Here is a 21,576-nt window from a genome sequence, read left to right as displayed (position 1 = left end):
ATAGTTTAGGCTTACAATCGGGGTTAAAGTAGTATTCTGGCACCTTTAGTTAAAGTTGTTCTTCTAGTGATGGCATTGAGATATTTGCTCAGTCATTAGAAAAACATGACATCCCATAACTGCTTACACCTTTGACACATCTTTTTTTCCCTCATCCGTGGGGTGTATTCATAGTGCAGACAAAGGAGTGTGCATAAATGGAGTAACAACAGCAAGTGGCAGTAGTAACTTGAAATAAAGCTCAAGAGATACCATCAAATACACAAACTGTTTTTGTGAAGCTTGTCTCACAAAATGTGTCTGCAAGAAAATGTGCAGTTGTTAAATTTTCAAAGGAGAGAAAAAAGTTGTAAATTTACAGTGTAGAACTGGAAAAAGATTTAAGAAAGAGAGCAGAGAAAGATGAGAAATTATTTTCAAAGGTCTATTCATCTCACTGTTGAAATGCTAAATACTCAAAGAGCACTGAATACTGGTGCATGAGCATACATCAGCTGGTCACAGTTTGTACACAAATAAATGTCATACTATTAGAGTACCCAAACTACCCATGTCACACTTAACCCTTGGCTATAACAGTTATTTGTTTTTAATCCAAATGAAGTATAATATACACTTATGTCACATAATAATAATGATTCTATATTTTTTTTATATAGATTTGACTCCTTCTTATTTTAGCACCAGATCCCCTGCAGATCCAATGATTTTTCTCCATGTGGACAGTGGTAAGATCTGCAAATAAAAATAATAAAATAATACTAATAGAAGAGTGAATGTCCAGTTTTATTTATGTAAATATTTGATTTATTGTTGATGTTTGTACACTATAGAAAGCAATATTTACTTTTCCAACACTAGATGGAGACAAATATAAGAGAGACAGCAAAGGTTGTAGTGGACGTAGAGAAGTTTTTTTTTCAAACTGTGTTTCGACAAAAACCGATGATATGTATTTGCAGCAGTTACTAGTTAGCAGAGGAGTAAATATGAATTGCATAAAACAAATGATGCTTTTTTTGGTTTGTATTCACATACACATGTTTATAGAGATTTCCTAGAAAATGGCAATGGTGGTGTTAAGTTTATTATCTCTGTTCCTGGGGAGTGTGACTCTTTTCTTCAGTATTTACGCTGATAGGTGAGTGGCTAAAACACATAAAACATGCATTATTTATATAGATTCACTATTGGAATAAAACAAGTACTTCTTTACTTTTTAAATACTTAGTAATTTAAAGGTACACTCAGCATTTTATAGACTATACTATACTGTACTTATATAAATATACTTAAAATAGTTTGAAATGATCATTATTATTGTTATTAAGTATTGGTAGTAGTAGTAGTACACTGTGAGAAAGAACAGGAAATGTCTGCTATACTTATTAAAGGATTTGCAAACATGCGTGCAGTATAAAAGGCAAAGAGTCTGTATTATTTTAAGGAGTTTCCATCCATTCGCTTCTGTTTATCCTTTTCAGGGTTGCGGGAGCCTATCCCAGCTGTCATAGGGTGAGAGGCAGGGGTACACCCTGAACAGGTTGCCAGTCTGTCGCAGGGCTAACACACAGAGACAGACAACCATTCGCTTTCTTGTAATTTCTTTTAGTAGTATTCAGGAATAATTCACCAAGCTTCTTGAAGGACATTCAAGGCTCTTCTTTGGATGCTAGGTACCTTTTTTCCTTCCTTTAAGATGATCCCACAGGTCCAGGCTCTGGGGAGGAGTCTTTTGGTGTTTGGGTCATTGTCATGTTGAAAAGTTAAGCTGTTGTTCATTAGATGCTTTACAGCTGTTGTTGGATGGTGAATCAAAATCTGATGGCAGTTTTTTGGATTCATAAATCCATCAATGCTTTCACAATTCCAGACATCATTGGCTGAAATGCAGCACAAAACCATTACAGAGCCTCCACCATGTTTTCCAGATGGCTGTAGGCACTTGCTATTGTACCTCCCTCTTTACCTCCTCCGTACATGATTTCTCTGTTTCCATTCTTAAGGAAGGGTCACCACTGAGATCATTTCTGATACAATATTGACGAACAATTTTATGCCTGTCAAACTGTGATATCTTTTTTTTTTTTTTTTTTTTTTCCTACATTCAAATCAGAGATGGGAACAAATTATGTGCTGGTAGTAACAAAGTGCCTAAAGATACAAAAGCAAATGGTCAGATACAATGACTGGATTAAAAATGAGCAAAAAGACAGCCAATGTCCGAGGAAAAACTTTGAAGACCTTCAGAAAGCCTGGAGAAATATTGCTCATAACAATATAAAAAATTACAAAACTCTCTGTCTCATTAGAGACAAGGTATAAGAAAAAAGGGGTGGTTCAATACTTTTGCAAGTTTAAATTGTTACACTAAATACAATCACATCCAAAAGAAATCTGAAACAGGAATCTGTGTAGTCCTGTGAAAGAACACACTTGATAGGATAGGTAGCCTTTGTCAGTGCGCCCCAGGGTGGCTGTGGCTACAATGTAGCTTGCCATCACCAGTGTGTGAATGTGTGTGTGAATGGGTGGATGACTGGATATGTAAAGTGCTTTGGGGTCCTTAGGGACTAGTAAAGCGCTATATAAATACAGGCCATTTACCATTTACCATGTTTTAGCAAATTCATCCCAGTGTCAGATTTTGCAATGCTTGGAAAAACTGAAAGAAAAAAAGTGTTACATCACATAATTTACAGAATATTAATTATTTTCAGAGAAGAATCTTTTAATTAAAGCTTCTTCTCTGTAAAAAAAAAAAAAAAGTTTTGCAGCACAGCAGCAAGTTGCAGCTGATCAAACCACAAGACTGCTGGAACAATTTTCTTTGGACACGTGAAATCAGTACAACATGTCATACTGATAGGCATGGCTGGGTGATGATTTGTATTTGTTTTACAGCCTTTTTACCCCGTCAGACCTGGACACCTTGCAGTCGTTGAGTGAGCTTGGCTGAAACTGGGTCATGCAGCAGGATAATGATCAGAAGCACAGCAGCAAGTCTAAAAACAAAAAACAAAAAACAGAAAATGATGGTGGCTAAGACAAAGTCCAGACCTCATTCCAAATGAAATGCTGTGGTGGGACCTTAGGAGAACTTTGCACAAATGAACACCAGCAAACCTCAGAACTGAACTGAAGCAATGTTGCAAAAACGAATGGGCCAAAATTCCTTCACAATGAGTGAGAGAATGAAAGTCATACAGAAAACAAATACTTCACATTGTTGCTGCCAAAAGTTGTTCTATGAGCTACTGGAATGGGGTGTGTGTAGTTTTTGAGCAGACAGGTACAGTGGGGCAAAAAAGTATTTAGTCAGCCACCGATTGTGCAAGTTCCCCCACTTAAAATGATGACAGAGGTCAGTAATTTGCACCAGAGGTACACTTCAACTGTGAGAGACAGAATGTGAAAAAAAAAATCCATGAATCCACATGGTAGGATTTGTAAAGAATTTATTTGTAAATCAGGGTGGAAAATAAGTATTTGGTCACCTCAAACAAGGAAAATCTCTGGCTCTCACAGACCTGTAATGTCTTCTGTAAGAAGCTTTTCTGTCCCCCACTCGTTACCTGTATGAATGGCACCAGTTTGAACTCATCATCTGTATAAAAGACACCTGTCCACAGCCTCAAACAGTCCGACTCCAAACTCCGCCATGGCCAAGACCAAAGAGCTTTCGAAGGACACCAGGAAAAGTATTGTAGACCTGCACCAGACTGGGAAGAGTGAATCTACAATAGGCAAGCAGCTTGGTGTGAAAAAATCAACTGTGGGAGCAATCATCAGAAAATGGAAGACATACAAGACCACTGATAATCTCCCTCGATCTGGGGCTCCACGCAAGATCTCATCCCGTGGGGTCAAAATGATCATGAGAACGGTGAGCAAAGATCCCAGAACCACACGGGGGGACCTGGTGAATGACCTGCAGAGAGCTGGGACCAAAGTAACAAAGGTCACCATCAGTAACACACTACAACGGCAGGGAATCAAATCCCGCAGTGCCAGACGTGTTCCGCTGCTGAAGCCAGTGCATGTCCAGGCCCGTCTGAAGTTTGCCAGAGAGCACGTGGATGATACAGCAGAGGATTGGGAGAATGTCATGTGGTCAGATGAAACCAAAGTAGAACTTTTTGGTATAGACTCAACTCGTCGTGTTTGGAGGAAGAAGAATACTGAGTTGCATCCCAAGAACACCATACCTACTGTGAAGCATGGGGGTGGAAACATCATGCTATGGGGCTGTTTTTCTGCCAAGGGGACAGGACGACTGATCCGTGTTAAGGACAGAATGAATGGGGCCATGTATCGTGAGATTTTGAGCCAAAACCTCCTTCCATCAGTGAGAACTTTGAAGATGAAACGAGGCTGGGTCTTCCAACATGACAATGATCCAAAACACACCGCCCGGGCAACAAAGGAGTGGCTCCGTAAGAAGCATTTGAAAGTCCTGGAGTGGCCTAGCCAGTCTCCAGACCTCAACCCCATAGAAAATCTGTGGCAGGAGTTGAAAGTCCGTGTTGCTCGGCGACAGCCCCAAAACATCACTGCTCTCGAGAAGATCTGCATGGAGGAATGGGCCAAAATACCAGCTACTGTGTGTGCAAACCTGGTAAAGACCTATAGTAAACGTTTGACCTCTGTTATTGCCAACAAAGGTTATGTTACAAAGTATTGAGTTGTATTTTTGTTATTGACCAAATACTTATTTTCCACCCTGATTTACGAATAAATTCTTTACAAATCCTACCATGTGAATTCATGGATTTTTTTTTCACATTCTGTCTCTCACAGTTGAAGTGTACCTCTGGTGCAAATTACTGACCTCTGTCATCATTTTAAGTGGGGGAACTTGCACAATCGGTGGCTGACTAAATACTTTTTTGCCCCACTGTATATAACTATATCTATATAGAGATATGTTCAATGGAGTTTATTGTTATGAGAAAAAAACCCCAAGAAAGTAGAATCGTTAACATTTTTTGATGCTTTCACAATAGAAAAAAAGATTCTCGTGATTTCTTGTATAAATACTTGAGGGAATGCTTGTTAGATGGCAGTGGCTTAAGCCTTCAATTGGATAAATACTTGGGAAAGTAATATGTGGTTTTTTCTAGGTTCTAAGCTTTACGACGATTAGACGTCCCTGCCCAGTGGTGGCTAGTGTTGCTTACTTCCATTAACATAGATATCCATTTACCTAATGCTTATAGGTATTTCACTAGTGTAATTTACCATTTAACTTTGTCTTTTTTAGTTGTATTCCAAAATTTCTAAATTGCTGCTCTTATTTACATTTTAAACAGCATCACAAACTTTTGGAACTGATTCAAAAATACTGCATGGTTATGGCTGACATAAAATATTGTACAATTATGGCTAATTACTGAAAACCACCTATAGAGGGGGTTTGTCTTGTTGCATGCAAACATTGCAGCCAATTTATGGTGCATTTGGTGCAAAGTAAGAATACCGTTGCTCAGTGTAACCATTTGTGTTTTGCAGTGTATACGACAATAAACTTCTTGAATCTTGAAGTTTATAATGACAATAAAAGTTACAGAAAACATGGTATTTTCTTGTGGCACAGAAACTTCCCAGCAGGAGGAGTCGTTCTACAAGACAAAACCAAAGGCTATGTAAAAGTGTTTGTGCAAAGAGACCTGGCTGTTGTTGATCCCTCCTTTTTGATAGATCTGTGTGTAGACCAGACAGTGTCAGGGGAAAAGAATTTGACAAGAGAACAAAGAAACTGAACAATATATAAAACTTCTGTTTTGCAAAAATGCACTCACAAGTTTTCTATGTGCTTTAAATGTACAAATATATCCTTTTTCTTCCATCAGAGAAAGTAAGTCTTGCAGCTCTCCTGCCGTGGTTGTGTTTATCCTAATGACAGAGCACAAAGTTTACTGAACAAAATACAGCAATCCATCCCCTGTTCCAAACCACATCCACATGCCAGATTAAAAATTGGAGGTTATATATATATATTTTTTTCTCTTTTGGTGAAATGTGTCAACAATTTTGCTTCTACAGCTTACAGCTTTTCATGCTTGTATTGGATTGGCCTTAAACCCAACCCAGGGAGGTATTATGAAGCAACTTCAACAAACCCAAGATATTTTTTATCTTTGAAAGATAACAGCCACAGTGCCACTAATCTATGCCAAAAGTGAAGCCAACTCCTTTTAAATATTGATATTGTAGTGGCATAGAAACCGTCTTCTCAGTTGTTGGGTTTTTTGTTTTTGTTTTTTGCTACAGTATATTTTAACAAATCATTTCATCATAAGTAAAGAAAAAACTCTATTATAACTCTTAGAATTTGTTTATGCTGGCATGACTTCTATGTATTGCTACACCAGAAAGACTCAAACAATTCTTTTCGTATCTGAGTCCCACCCTAAAACAGGTCACAGGTAAATCGGTCCAGGTTTTTGTAATATGATTGCATTTATCTAAAAAGGGATTGCCGCTAGGTAATCAATCACTGGCAACAGTAAAACCACAAATTTCTTGCATTAAAAATAATTCAAAAACAAAATATGTGGACTTGAAATAAAAGCATGTGAGAGGATGAAGTAATGATTTCAGATTCACAATTTATTTCAGGTCATTTACAGACATAGTGTAGAAATGATTGTAATAACATTGTCTGGCTACACTGACCTATAGATACACCCTTAATTTAGCATGGCTCATGTGCACACCTTCAAACATCTTTTAGTGAAAGTGTTGACACCGAGTGATTGTCATTTTAAATCCAGTCTGCCCGAGTACTGAGAGAAAACAATGGAAAATGTATCACCGCCTGTGTGCGAAACTGTGTGCAAAGTCTTTATAGGTGGTGGCTGGTGGTGACATGCATGAAAAAGAGGTGTGTGAGAGAGTTAGTCAGCACTTTCAGTACCTGGAGGATTACCAGTTTTCACAGGTTTTATTATATAATTCATTTTTTTACTTGGTTGTTTTGAAGCAATGGAGCTCTTCAAACTTCTGCAATGTAACATATTTGTATTTGTTAGTGCTGGTTGAAAAAACAGAGCACCATCAAAACGGTTGCAATATTTAACACAATACAGGATTTATGGTACCTGGCTTTGGATAAACGATAGATGATTGGTGGAACATAAAACCATTTGCTTTTCATCCCATATTGATTATATCACATCAGACAGTAAAAAAAAGATGACACAACAATTCATGACACCACTGCACATTTAAAAAAAAAAAGCAGATTATATAAATACTAATGAGCCATTAGACCAGGGGTGGGGAACTCCAGGGCTGGTCAACACACCTGAATCAAATGCTTAGTTCATTACCAGGCCTCTGGAGAACTCCAAAACATGTCGAGGAGGTAATTTGGTAATTTGAATCAGCTGTGTTGGACAGTGTTTCCATACTGTCCACACCAGTTCACCAGTTCATTTCACACCTGTCTATGATTAGAAAATAGGAGACGATTAGAAGGAAGGAACAGAAACAGCTATAAAGAAATGTTCACATGTGGCTTCTTCTTTGAATGACAGACCTTTAACCTGAATTTGTGGTTGGCAAACTGTGTGATTTCTGCAAATGATCCTAAACCCATGTAGTGATTATCGTGACAACACCATGCCTGTTTTTGATGCAATACAATCTGAGGGACGGAGGATCATGTATTGATTTAGATTTCTCATATTCTTGGTAACTTTTGATATATTTACAGTAGATAATGAATTAAAACTTGTCAGAATTTTTCCATGGTGGAACATTATGTTTTTTAGATGCCATTATTGAACCTCCGCCTAAGATGTTCATGACCTAGTCTTGCTAACCTGTTGCCAATTATCCTAGTTAGTTGCAAAATCTCTCTCCAGATATTTCTATTTAGTACCATTTACTTATCGAGTCTTTTTTCTTACCCCCATCCCAACCTTTCTGAGACAGGCTGTTCCCATTAAGTTACAAAGGAGCTAATATTTTCTAATTGAATAGTAAAATGTCTCATTTAATATAAATGTAAACATTTTAAACATAAATTTGCTTTCTGTGTTTTATTGTGACTAATTCATGGTTGTATGATATTTGTGAATCATTGCATTTTATTTCTATTTGCATTTTACACATCATCCCAACATTTTTTGCAGATTTAAAACTGGATATTCCAAATACATAGACACACTACACACACACACATTGTTCACTTTGATACTAATTGTGATTTACAGGCAAAACACAAGGCTTCAAATATTTTAAGATTACACACTGAAATACTGCTGAGTTTTAAATGTGCTTTGTGCTGCATTTTAGGTATCTGGGTTATTGCATTTTCCATAGCCTTTAAATATTCTGTTGTTGATGATCATGTGGAGAAATAAATCACTGAATCACAGGTTAGCCTTGGCCAAAGTATTGAAGTACTATAACCTCTGGAGCTTTAGGGTATATAGCATTTATCACACATGGCCTGCACATGGTACCAACATGTTCCATACTACGCATAGCAAAACAGACCATAAGTGTCTGTTCATGTGTGAAAACATTTTTATTGCTCAAACATAGAGTGCAAGTTCTTTGAACTTACCCGGGGAATTCATATAGTGTTCTTACTTTGTTTACTTCTTCTTTGCTTTAATCCATACTGACAGACATTATGATATTAGGTTAAAACATCTGTGTATTTGTCAATGTCTCTGATATCTGTATTTCATCTTTCCTGTGAAAAAATGTTGTCTAGCTGGTAAGTCTAGCCAGCTGCAAATGCTTTGATAAAACTCCAGCATGAGCAAATAGTGTGGCTTAAAGGATATAATGGGGATTCAATAGGTACATTCGGTACCAAACCATGTAATAATGAATGAATATACTTGGTATGTGAAATGTTATATTGAAAGTATTATATTGTTTTAGCATGAAAACATTCTGTTTTGGGTAGAAGGGTTCCTTCTTTAACTCGAGCTTTCACTGGCGGTAGATGTAATACTAAAAGCTTATGTGTCTCACCTCTATGATTACTCCAAAACTTCTTGTAAGGTAGAAGACCTGCTAGAACAAGCAGCATTTTTATGGCCAGTAAAAGCAGGTTGTTTTTTTTTCATGGACAAATAAATGTGATCTTTTGCTTGGATTCATTTGGTGACGCTGAAGATGTATAAAAGTTTTTATACTTGATTTGTATCCACTGCTAAGAATTGTGGCAACTAGAAAACCTCACGAGCACCTCTTCAAATCTAAGGGACGGTAACATTTAATGTTTAAATGTTTTCATTTTTAAGTTTCAGAGCTATGATGTCCAGCTATCATTTTAAGAAGAAAGAGCAGCATTGAGAGCGCACTCAGTGTTCTGATAATAAAATTGCAATGTTTATTTTACCAGTGTTTCCTAGATCACAAGATTAATGATTTTCTGCTGGATTAATCTCATCTTTTTGCCACAGTTATAGACTTTTGTATATACACTACCAGTCAAAGGTTTTAGAACACCCCAATTTTTCCAGTCTTTTTTTAATTGAAAATTCTGCAGATTAATGTCTGTAATGAAAGCATGATACAAATAAGCAATTGGAGTTTAAAAAAAAAAGAAATTGCTGAATCAATTTATAGACCAAAATGTATTCTAAACTTTTGACAGATCAAAGTAGCCACCTTTGGCAGAAATAACAGCTGAACACACCCGTGGCTTTCGTTCTACAATAGAAATCAAATATTCTTCAGAAAGTTCTTCCGACATGTGTTGCAGAAGTTCCCATAAACGTGTGGCACTTGTAGGTTGCTTTGCTTTCACTCTTCTGTCCATTTCATCCTAAACCAGCTCGATGGGGTTTAAGTCTGGAGACTGTGCTAGACACTCCATCTTTTCAAACTTACCATCTTGTTCTCTTTTCCTGAGGTAATTCTGGCTTAGCTTGGACTTTGGGTCATTATCTTGCTTTAGGATGAACCTCTGACCAAGTAGGCGCATACCAGAGGGTATTGCATGGCAATGCAGAATGCCGCAGTAGCCATTTTGGTTCAGGGTGCCTCTGACTCTGTACAAGACAATGACCCTGAATCCAGCAAAACAGCCCCAAACCATCACACTCGTCCTGTCAAACCTGCAACTTAAAGTCTTCTCCTCACAGTTGAACCTGAGACTTGTTTACTATGACCACTATTAAACTGTGCTTGAAAGTGTTGCCCTGTGAGCCACCTATCACGCAAGCTGTTAACTCTCAGAAACTTGTCCTCTGATTCAGTTGTGGCTTTGTATTATCAGTTGTGGCTTCCTGTCAGAGTTTGGACCAGTTTCTGAGTGCCTTTGATGGTGAAGGAAATTGTACTGACACCTTGAATTTGGCAGTTTCTCTTTAGGAAAGACCTACATTTTTAAGTGTTATGATGGTGTGTCTCTCTTCCATTGTTACTTGCCTCTTTCCTGCAATACAATACTGTTCACCTGATGCTCACAAGGGTATGGTACCACAGTCTGTTCCAACACTGCTTTTGTGCAGACAAGAGGGGGTTGTAAGTAATCCAGAAAAGTTGGAACACCTGTAGGAATTAGTAGCGCCAGCTTTCAAGGTTCGATCAACCATTGCTGCAGAACAGCTTTAAATTGTTAACCCATTTTGTGTTCCCTGTAAAAGGTCTTTTGTATAGTTTGGACATGTACAGAATTTTTCACTTTTAACGTTACTTTTTTTTAAACCTCTGGCAGTTCACCACTTCCCTTTGTACCATTTCAAGCTATTCACTGGACTTAAACAAGTTGAATTGTAATAAATAACTGGAAAAAATTGGGGCATGTAGTGTACATTTTATCAAAGTCTCTGGTGTAGATCGCCCTCCTAGGGATTAGTTTGTGTTGAAGAAGAGTCATGTGATGCATGAAAGGCACCTTATGAGCGCAAAGAGTGTCTGAAACGGAAAAAGCAACATAAGAAAGCTGATAACGGCTGTTGTCATAATAGTAATTTCCAACTGTGAAGCCAGCTAATGCAGAAACCCCCCCCCCAAAAAAAACAGGCCGACTCAATAAAATTCAGATGTTAACATCTGTCATTAAGACAGAAAAAAGAAAAAGGTATAAACCTATCCATTTGAAAATATAGGCTGTTTTCAGGAAGGAAAAACTCCCTTTTAACAGGAAGAAACCTCTGGCAGAACCAGGCTCAGGAAGGGGCGGGCCATCTGCCACGACTCGTTGGGGTGAGAGAAGGAAAACAGGAGAAAGACATGCTGTGGAAGGGAGTCAGAGATTAATAACAAGTATGATTCAATGCAGAGAGGTCTGTTAAGACATAGTGAGTGAGAAAGGTGACTGAAAAAGAAAATTCAATGCATCACGGGCATCCCCCAGCAGCCTACACCTATTGCAGCATAACTAAAGGAGGATTCAGGGTCACCTGATCCAGCCCTAACTAAAGAGCAAAGTGCTCTAATGGGGTTATGTGGTACTATAAGGTCATTAAGATAAGATGGGGCATGATTATTTAAGACGTTGTACAGTGTTATTACAAAAGTATGAGCACCCTTGATAATTTTCATGATTTTCCTTCATAAATCATCGGTTGTTTGGATCAGCAATTTCATTTAAATATACCATATAGCAGATGAACACAATGATATTTGAGAAGTGTAACGATTTGACAGGTTTGATGGTTTCATGGATAGCCTGCTTTAAGTCACACCATAGATTTTCAATAATATTCAGGTCTGGGGACTGAGATGGCCATTCCAGAACGTTGTACTTGTTCCTCTGCATGAATGCCTTAGTAGATTTTGAGCAGTGTTTAGGGTCATTGTCTTATTGAAATATCCAGCCATGGCGCAACTTCAACTTTGTCACTGATTCTTGAACATTGTTCTCAAGAATCTGCTGATATCAACTGGAATCCATGCGACCCTCAACTTTAACAAGATTCCCAGTACCTGCACTGGGCACACAGCCCCACAGCATGATGGAACCGCCACCACATTTTACTGTGGGCAGCAAGTGTTTCTCTTGGAAAGCTGTGTTCTGTTTCCACCACGTGTATGGCCTCGTGTTATGCCCAAATAACTCTAGTTTCATCAGTCCACAGCACCTTATTCCAAAATGAAGCTTGTGCAAATGTGCTTTAGCATACCTCAAGCGACTCTGTGGCATGTGTGCAGAAAAGGCTTCTTCTGCATTACTCTCCCGTACAGAATCTCCTTGTGCAAAGTGCGCTGAATAGTTTAACGATGCACAGTGACACCATCTGCAGGAAGATGATGTTGCAGGTCTTTGGAGCTGGTGTGTGGGTTGACTATGACTGTTCTCATCATCATTTGCCTCTGCTTATCTAAGATTTAGGCCTTAGAACCGTCCCTGTGGTCTTCCATTTCCTCACTATGTTGCTCACAGAATTAAGAAGCAGAAAATCAGAGTTCATCTGGGTCTTTATGTCTTTACGACATTCCTGCAGTTTAACTAATTGGTGTGTGTTATCTGTCTTCATCGTAAGATAAAGTTGAGTGTAAACTGCATAGCAGTGAAAATGTATGCTATGCCTTCTAATGATGCTGCCTAAGGGAAGCATGTATAATGTAAACAGAACTGGTCCTAGCACTGAACCCTGTGGAACTCCATAATTAACCTTAGTGAGTGAAGAGAGAAAATACAATCCTAAAGGCAGAAAAAGCACAAACAAGCACAAATTCTGCTGGTTGAGCAGCGACTGAGTTTGATTCCCTAACCCGGGCCTTAAATATTTTAATGTATATGGGTTGTGTGTCTGAGGTGGGGTTCATTTTGAACTGTTTTTATTTTATCAAGTATTGTTTAACTTTTGTAGTTTTTGTTAAGGAACGGTTGTTAGGTAAATTGTGAAAGGATTTTGTTAATATTAAGTTTAACGTATAATTTATCCTTTTTTTGTGTATAAACCTGCTGATTTCGTCCCTTTTGCTTCCAGGCTGAGAGCTGAAGGTGGTGGAGGGTTTCCCAGCTGACTTTTATTATGTGCTGTGTGTGTGGTTGGTGCCAGATTCTCTTCGCAGTTGAGTGCATGCTCACAAGTGTCTGGGGTGATCTATTTATCTTTTTTATTTGTTGAAATCGTCTCCCCGTCAAGTTGACCATCCTCAGTTCTGAACACCAACCCCCATTCCCGTTATGGTTGAATGTGTAGAGTTTTAAAAAAAGTTTTCTTTGAGTAACGAAGTATAACTTTTAATTGTGAAATCACATCTCCTGCCTCATATTAGTGGAACAAACCTGTGTACCTTACTGGTGTTAGTACTTATTTCTTTGGGTGAAATTCCAAAGGTGGCGTTGTTGGTAGCCCTAGCTATAGTGAAAACAGTGAGTATGAAGGGCAAAGTACTGAATTACTCTTTTATACATTGCTCCCACAATTGTTCATTATTGTAAGATATATATTAATTTGTCAGAAGGGGATAGGCGCAAGCTAGTCTGTCTGAGAAGTGAACCTTTATGTGTCACTTTAGCTTATTTTTATGACAATGTTTTGTACTTTTTATCTCATGTAATCAGAGTACAGTCACGTTCAGAAATGAGAAGCACTTCTGACAAACAGGAAAAAGGAATATCAGGAGAGTAACATGAACCACACTTACGTTATGCAAAAACAAAAAGGAGAACTTTACTGCAATCATTCAAAAGCATTTCCCCTCAACCTACATACAAAATTTAAAGAGTCACTGTCCAGTCTGGCACCTAGTAAAGGACAAAAAGGATATAAAAAACACACTCATCAATAGACACCGATGAACGTAGGCAATATGTTTCTATGAAATAAGACTTTTTTTCACACTAGTTTCAAGCATGGAAATGGAATTTAATATCTTTAAATAACATTTATTTAGAAAATTTGGTCAAAAATGAAACACGTGTGGATATAAGAAAGAAGCAGATTTAGTTACTTCAAGATTGTCTTTGTAAAGGGTAGAAAGATTATATCCCTATAACCCTCGCTACAATCTCTCTACCCAAGATAACAGAGGCAACAGTTTGCACAGGTATGATAATGTCACTGAGTGGCGCCTACATTAAGTGAAATGTACTACTTTCATTATATAGACAAGATAGACAAATGTTTGAACATGCTTATGTTTGATTGTTTTAATATCCCACTGAAATGGGCTGAGAAAAGCACAGAACAGGATTTTTAAAAATATTTTAATCTAACTAAGTATATACAGAATATAAAGTATGTAAAACTCCATAAAAAGATTATCTAAAATTAAATTGGTGTAAAGCATACAATACTGTTAAGTCTGGTGTTGTAGATACTAAAATCTGAAAGTTCATGTCATAAAAGAATTAATGTAATTCTTTGCTTCTGAATTCATATTTAAATTCACACAGTCAGTCTCTAAACTATGACACATAAACATGCAACTGTACAGAAGGTAACCTGACATCTATCTGGGGAGAAGTCCCAACAGAAACAATTGTTTGAGAACAATAGCTGTGTCAGGAAGTAAGTGAGGGTGGGATACTATGTATTTAGTGCATGTTTTTTTTAAGTGACATCTCTCTAACGGACTAACACTCATTTCTTTCTTTCACAGCCTCTCTGGAGTTGTCTTTGGAAGTCACATTGGTGAGTCGGACAGTCTCCTGCTCTGTGCTCTCTTTCCTGTCACGTACTTCCCCTTCCATGTGGAAACCAACCATCAGCTGGTATATCATTACACCAATGAAGGTACCGAGGAATGGAGCAAAAACAGGGACCAGGAACCAGCCTTGTCTAACCCTGGACAGAGACAGAATAAGAGTTAGTAAGTGTTAGTAGGGATCACTGTAAAGGCAATGTGAAGGAAAAGTAGTTCAAATCTGTCCACTGACGTGAAAACCTCACTCCCCCAACCAGCTATAGCGGTGAAAAGACGTGGTCCGAGGTCTCTGGCAGGATTCACTGCATAGCCAGAATTAAAGCCCATAGACAATCCAATGACCAGAACCACAAATCCCACAGTGAAGGCCTCCAGCCCTTGGGGGATAGGGTTGTTGTGAGGATCCACAATGGCCAGAATGCAAACTATCAGTGCTGCTGTGCCAATAATCTGTGTGGTAAAAATGAAATGTAAGAGGGAATCCCATCTATATTCTGTTCTTAAAATTTGTGTATAAAACCAGTTTGCATTTCAAAAGACTACCTGATCAAAGAAACCGTTGACAAGGGTGAGATGGTTTCCAGGATAAGTAGCAAAGATGCCAGCTGTGGCGTCAGGTCCAGTCACATTAAAACTTGCAGGATGGTCCCACAGGGCATCTAATGGGATCCAAATAATAAGATGTTGTTTTTTTTTAATTATTGCTGTTGTTGCTGCTTAAATAATAAGATATGATAATTATATACACTCAACAAAAATATAAACGCAACACCTTTGTTACTGCTCCCATTCCCCATGGGATGGACGTAGAGACCTAAAATTCATTCCAGATACACAATATAACCATCCCTCCCAAACAGTGGTCACAAATCAGTCCAAATGTGTGGTAGTGGGCACATCTGCCATATTGAGATAATCCATCCCACCTCACAGGTGTGCCACATCAGGATGCTGATCTGACATCATGAGTAGTGCACAGGTGTACCTCAGACTGCCCACAACCACTGTTTGGGAGGGATGGTTATATTGCGTATCTGGAATGAATTTTAGGTCTCTACGTCCATCCCATGGAGAATGGGAGCAGTAACAAAGGTGTTGCGTTTATATTTTTGTTGAGTGTATATATATATTGTATATTTATCTAATAATTATATAATAAGATAATTCTGACTCATCACTAGAAGTCTTCACTTACCATAGTACATGCCAAAAATAATAGCAGCACCAAAGAAAGCACCAATTGTCTGAAAGAGGAAGTACATGGGAAACTTTCTCCAGCGCTCTCTTCCAAGCAGACACAAGGCAAAAGTTACTGCTGGGTTGAGATGGCCGCCTGCAAATGCAGATGTTGACATTATGTCAGTGTGTGCAGTCCATAATCACACAAAATCACAGCCTTGCCTAAAGTAAAACAAAAAAAGCTCTAAATACATGTTACATAACATAAACATCAATAAATCAGTTTGCTTACCTGATATTTGGCCACAGACCAAGATGCCTAACGTAGCAGCAAAGCCGAAGGCAAAGTTGACAGTAAGGAACATACCATGGGAACCACCGCTCAACACCAACTGGGCCACAGAACCGCAGCCAAACATCTGGAGAGAGAGCAGAGAAATCAAGTTCAATTGGGTCCCAATAAATGAATACACTAGTTTTTGGTTGTTTCTCTTGTAGAACAGTTAATATAATGAAAAATTCAATGTGTGTTTTTGTTTAAATGGGTCTATTTAAATTTGACTAAATGTTTTCTGTCCGTTTGTTGCATTGACTTTTGTTTGAAATGAAGAAAACCTTTCCAATTGCTCTGAGAAATGCATTCTGCATATCAAGACTTTACAAAGTTTTGTGTACGACATCAACCATACTCAGCATCTCACAATATAAGTATTGTACATTAGAGGCCCTGTTAGTCAGTCAAGGTGAGATTAAAGAATGTTATCATTATTTGTGAGACCTGTAAAACAAAAACCCACTGAATGAGACCTGCTCTGAATGAAATCCATTGTTTTAACAAGGGCAGACAGGAGAAGACTACACTACATGTACAGAAAGGTCAGTATGTTGACCTTGATCGGAGGGGAACTGTCATTATTCCCAAGTGATTTATCCAAGAAGGGGGAAAAACAAGTCCTAATCCACTTGGAAAGAGGATAAAGATGGTTTGGGAACGTTTTTCTTTATCAACAGCACCAGGGTGAGGTGTTCCGGGCACGTCCCACCGGGAGGAGGCCCTGGGGCAGACCAAGGACGCACTGGAGAGATTATATCCCTCAGATGGCCAGGGAACGCCTTGATGTTCCCCTGGATAAGCTGGACGAGGTGGCTGGGGAGAGGGAGGTCTTGCCCCTCCGCTTAGGCTGGTGCCCCTTGCGACCTGGCCCCAGATAAGTGGAAGAAGATGGATGGATGGCTGGATGGAACAGCACCAAACAGGATATGTCAAACTGTGTGTTCAGAGTACCTCGTGATTATATTTGTGCATATATCCATGAGTGTTCTTTGGATGTGCTTGTAAGTGTAGTATGTAAGCGTCCATGCTTAGGCTTCTGTGCTCTAAGCCCCATGAAGAGGATTCTTTTCGTTGAGGTTAGTCTGAGGGAACCGCCTTTAGAGGGACTGGCGCCTGAGGAGTGCTCATTATCACTGTGCTCAGTGTAAACTCTCCTCCTACGATGAGACCAGCCGTTGCTGGAAAAATAGGATATAGCTGAGTCTTATGCTAGAATTGTGCTTAGCTGTTTTATTTTTAGGAGTGTGAACAAAGTCTTTTTGATACTTCTTAATGTCATAGGCACTGGATTACAAATGATCAGCCATTAGCTTGTGAGTGTCCATTTCCTGATTTAGATCGCATTCCACCAGAAAGGTCTCATTTAAATCTGATACTAAATTTGGACACAGGGAGAGCTACTTCCAGCTTGCAGAAGCACTTCTAGAAGTGCTCATATTCAGTGATTCTGTGCTCTTTTCACAAATTACAGTTACTTCATATGTTTCTGTCATAATGTAGCTTAACTGCAACCCAGCAACAAACATTCAAGTTCAGCATTTCATACATCTATAGTGCCAAATGTTAGCACAGTCAGGGAGCTTATAAAAGAACTGCAGAGCAGTCAGCCAACTGAAACAGACACTTAGGATTTGTCTGGGAGTGAGAGGCCTGAAACCGGTCTCTGTGGGATCTTTTTAAAATCAGGATGAAGAGCCTTAGAGGAATTCCAACAGCTACTCTCCAGATGAAAGCAGACTGCTTTTGAAGTGGAAAATGGATTCCACCTTCACATGGGTTTAGCACACCAGTGGCAACCAAAGACACAATCTGCTGCTGATGCTGCTGCTGCTAAATGGCTTCCAAGGTCAAAGCCAGTTTAGACTCAGTGATGAGGCATTTAAGCACGCTATACTAACAGAAAAGTTACTCAGTCAGTTCATGACATATTTTAAATGCCTTTGACTAGAACTAATTTTTTCCATATGCAATGGTCAATTTGTGAGCAAATCTACCATGAATTTCAGACAATATTAAAACACGCACGGCTGCACACACCCAGTGAGCATGAGTTCATCTGGAGGCATTGAAAATCACAAACAAAAATTAAGAAGAAAGAGGAATTTTTACGCAAGATATTATTGCATAAGAAAAATGTGGCACCTATTATTCTGCCACTGAACGTGTCCTGATGAATAACTTCACCACACCTTTGTGTACTATCAGTAGTCACACCAAGAGTTACACCATTACAGGTCAAATATTTCTAATTTCCCATAATGATTTAACATAGATCAATCCAAAGTGCTCAAAACAAATGTAGATCATATATATGTACATACACGGGATATTTTAATCAGGGGTAGCCTGCTTCTGTGAGTTTATTATCAGGTTATTATCAGGTTTACAGATCACATTGTGCTGCAAGATTAATCATGTTTAGTCATTAAAAGAATACGCTGCCTGCTAGAATTTAAATTATTAACTGTAAAATCCATTTTATTCTTGGCGTCATTTCAAAATAAACAACTTTTAATGGTATACTCTGGAGTCTATATTTCTACAGTATATCTATATATTTCAGTTAGCAAGCAAAAGTTGTCCACCTCACAGTTATTGTTTTGATGCCTATTTTAACCTTTATGTTTGAGACAATGCAAGATAAAATTCTATTTCATCTTTTGTCGGCCTCTGTCTTTAATACTGATACTGAAAACAAAAACAACAATAACAAATGTGCTGTTCCTCATACTGAATTATCATCATTACTTTGCATGTATTAACTTCCATGTTCATGTGCACATATATAACTCCTTTTTATGTGAAGAAAGGGTGAGGTTGCGCCTCTGGGATCCTACACACAAACACACACACACATATATATGTATATAACAGGTGAGCAGGGGTTATTCATAATAGATAGCATTATTTAAAGGATGAATATTGTTTTAATGTTGTGTTGAGATTATACATGAATTCCATGCATACACGCACAGACACAGGTGCACACATTCTTACGCTTCCACACACAAACATGCACTTACCACAAGGATGAGAGTGCCAAGACACTCTGCCAGGGCTTGACGAAGCAGCAGGTTGCGGATCTGGAAGAAGCGGGACAGTTTATCCAGATAATGCTTTTGCCAGCCCATGTCTTCTTGTCACAGGTTGAAGAGACTGTGAGAAATGACACAAACACACACACACACACACAGTTGGTAGAATTTCCTGAGTGCCTGTGAAGCTGAGAGGACTGAGTTCCTCTTTTATAGCCAATGGTCTCGGATGGCCATTCTGAGCTTGGACCCACCCCTCTATACCCCGCCTCTGTGCTAGCTTGGTTTTGTCACTGACCTGTTCACTCCCTCACCACCTGTCACGCACAAACACCCATACACACACACACACACTCTGTACACCTTTTTTTCTTCCTCAGGACATTTTTGCATTGTAAGGTAAATACTTTAATATTACCTTTACCCTCCTTTACAACCAAAAATAGTCTAACCAAATAAAATGAAGTTATATATTTAAACTTAAATGTATGTTTAAGTTTACTGATGATGCTTGTTCTCTGTCCCTCAGAATTGGGATTAGAAGTACTCACTGTATGAAAAATAAGATATAATTATGTATTTACTAATACGCAGGTATCCTGGGTTTTTTGTTTGATTAAAAAAAGCAAATGTTGGAAAGAATTCCTATTTCCACTCATTGGGAAACAACAAGTGGAAGCAAATCCAAACTTACCTGGTTGCCACAAGAGCCATATAGCATATGGAATGCTATATATATATATATATACACATCTTGACAAATGAATCTCCATTATTTTCAAAGCAGTATATTCTGAACCCTAGAGTTCCAGAGTTATCGGAGCACACACACAAATACACACACATGTGTAATTCATGCTGTTTGCCACCAGTACTGGATCATTCCCAGCTAATCACACGCATCTTCTCTTCTACTCTTTCTGTCACCTTATTTTGTCTGTGCTTTTCTTATGTTCCTCTTCTGAAACTTCATCACCATACATTATGTCTCCTTTGTCTGGTTAGAAATGTGAGAACATGTGCTCTGTAAGGCCTCAGCTATGCTGGTATCAATAGGAATCTGGATCCCATTCTAAAATACTCCTGTTTTTGTCTGTGTGTGTTGTTGATGTTTGCATGATAGTGGAGTCCATCAGCTGGAATTTACCCAAGGACTGCTAAACAAATGTGCACACGTTTATAGACACATAAAACTGCTTATTTAAAATGTCAACTTATGAAAAAAAATTCCACTTTCAGGCATACAGAAAACTTTTTCTCCATAATTTATGGAGATGTTATTGTGTAAAAGGCAATCTGAGTCATTGCCAGCCAGATATGTCAACTCGAACATGGTTAAGTCACGTGCAACATTTTACAAGGAACCTTTTTTTGAATAGGAGTAGGCGTCCCCTGAGGAGATTACTGAGGAGAATGCTTCCTAAACCAACTTTGGGGAAAGCAGGATTCTAAAATGGTAGAATTTGATGTAAATTATATGAAGGGAAATTGAAGATTAGCAGGGGGGACTAGATGATTCAGCAGAGAAATTTCTCATTACATTGATATTGACTGGTGTTATTTCTTCTTGTTCTTGTATGTCCCCCTTTTCCACCTGCGTTTTCTACACACATCCACATAGTTTGCTCAAAAACTGTTAATTTTGCTAACAATTAAATGTTATTTGGAGGCTAAAAGAACATCATTTTTGTATGTATTCAGTTCTCAGCTCAAACACAATTTTGAAAGACAGTGGAGCTGCATTTTTCAGCCATGTGGTTTTATCTAACTTTTCCTGGAAGAGTTTGGCTCAGAAACTGGACAGTTAGTGCGAAAGTGAAAAAATGGGGATACCCACAAGAATTTAAGTCCTCTTTTGACATCCTTACAATTAAAACTCTAGTATGATGAGCAGGAGAAAAGGCACAGAAGCTGCCAAGAAATACACAGCCTTTGTCCTGAGTCTTCCCCCCTCACTGTTTATAGGCCCACCAAAACGAAAATAAGTCGCAGATTTTGGCTGAAAAGGTAGCTCCTTGTACCTTTGGACTCTATTGTATGATTTTTTTTCATGCTGTTCATACTACTCAATTCATCTGACTTCAAAACACTTAAAATATTCTTCTGTCTTCACTTTTCTAAAGCCTGAAAACAGGAGCCCAGAGTGAGTGCAGATGTGGCAAAAATATGTTGCCTACCACAGCTTCACTATTTCAAACTTTTTAACTATTTACTATAAAAACATCTACGCTGATATTATTGAAGTTTTTGATCTGTGGCTCTATGTTCGACGTGTGTGCCAGACGTGGGAATACAGCATATGAGGTATGAACAGATTTTCAACAATTCTAATATGTTTGAAAGCCAGTGTTTGGTGTGGCCACCTTTATTCTTCAACATCTGAACTCTCTTTGGCAAGCTTTCTTGTCATTTCTTCAAGTAGTCTTCAGGAATAGTTCTTCAGGCTTCTTG

The 21,576-nt window shown here is 38.4% G+C and overlaps 1 protein-coding gene across 1 annotated transcript; it reads right to left on the bottom strand.

Annotated features, from left to right (window-relative positions):
* Positions 1-14,054: 14,054 nt before the first annotated feature.
* LOC113033428 (aquaporin-3-like) lies at positions 14,055-19,294 on the bottom strand. The gene is made up of 6 exons (XM_026187209.1): positions 19,114-19,294; positions 16,049-16,175; positions 15,773-15,910; positions 15,121-15,236; positions 14,810-15,027; positions 14,055-14,717 (listed from the first exon to the last, which is right to left on the bottom strand). The coding sequence occupies exons 1-6, from the start codon at positions 19,219-19,221 to the stop codon at positions 14,507-14,509; spliced, it is 918 nt and encodes a 305-aa protein (XP_026042994.1). The 5' UTR covers positions 19,222-19,294; the 3' UTR covers positions 14,055-14,506.
* Positions 19,295-21,576: the final 2,282 nt, after the last annotated feature.

The sequence above is a fragment of the Astatotilapia calliptera genome, chromosome 12 (assembly GCF_900246225.1).
Source record: "Astatotilapia calliptera chromosome 12, fAstCal1.2, whole genome shotgun sequence".
Lineage (NCBI taxonomy): Eukaryota > Metazoa > Chordata > Actinopteri > Cichliformes > Cichlidae > Astatotilapia > Astatotilapia calliptera.
The sequence above is the reverse complement of the archived record's forward strand: the minus strand, read 5'-3'. Positions and strand labels throughout refer to the sequence as shown.

What these genes read in the sequence shown, in the direction of transcription:
- LOC113033428 (XM_026187209.1), bottom strand. Translation starts at nt 19,221, where the DNA reads ATGGGCTGGCAAAAGCATTATCTGGATAAACTGTCCCGCTTCTTCCAG. An exon ending in TATTTTTGGCATGTACTATG is followed by an intron (nt 15,237 to 15,772) that starts GTAAGTGAAGAC and finishes GGATCCCATTAG; the next exon opens with ATGCCCTGTGGGACCATCCT. An exon ending in TGGGGGAGTGAGGTTTTCAC is followed by an intron (nt 14,718 to 14,809) that starts GTCAGTGGACAG and finishes GTCTCTGTCCAG; the next exon opens with GGTTAGACAAGGCTGGTTCC.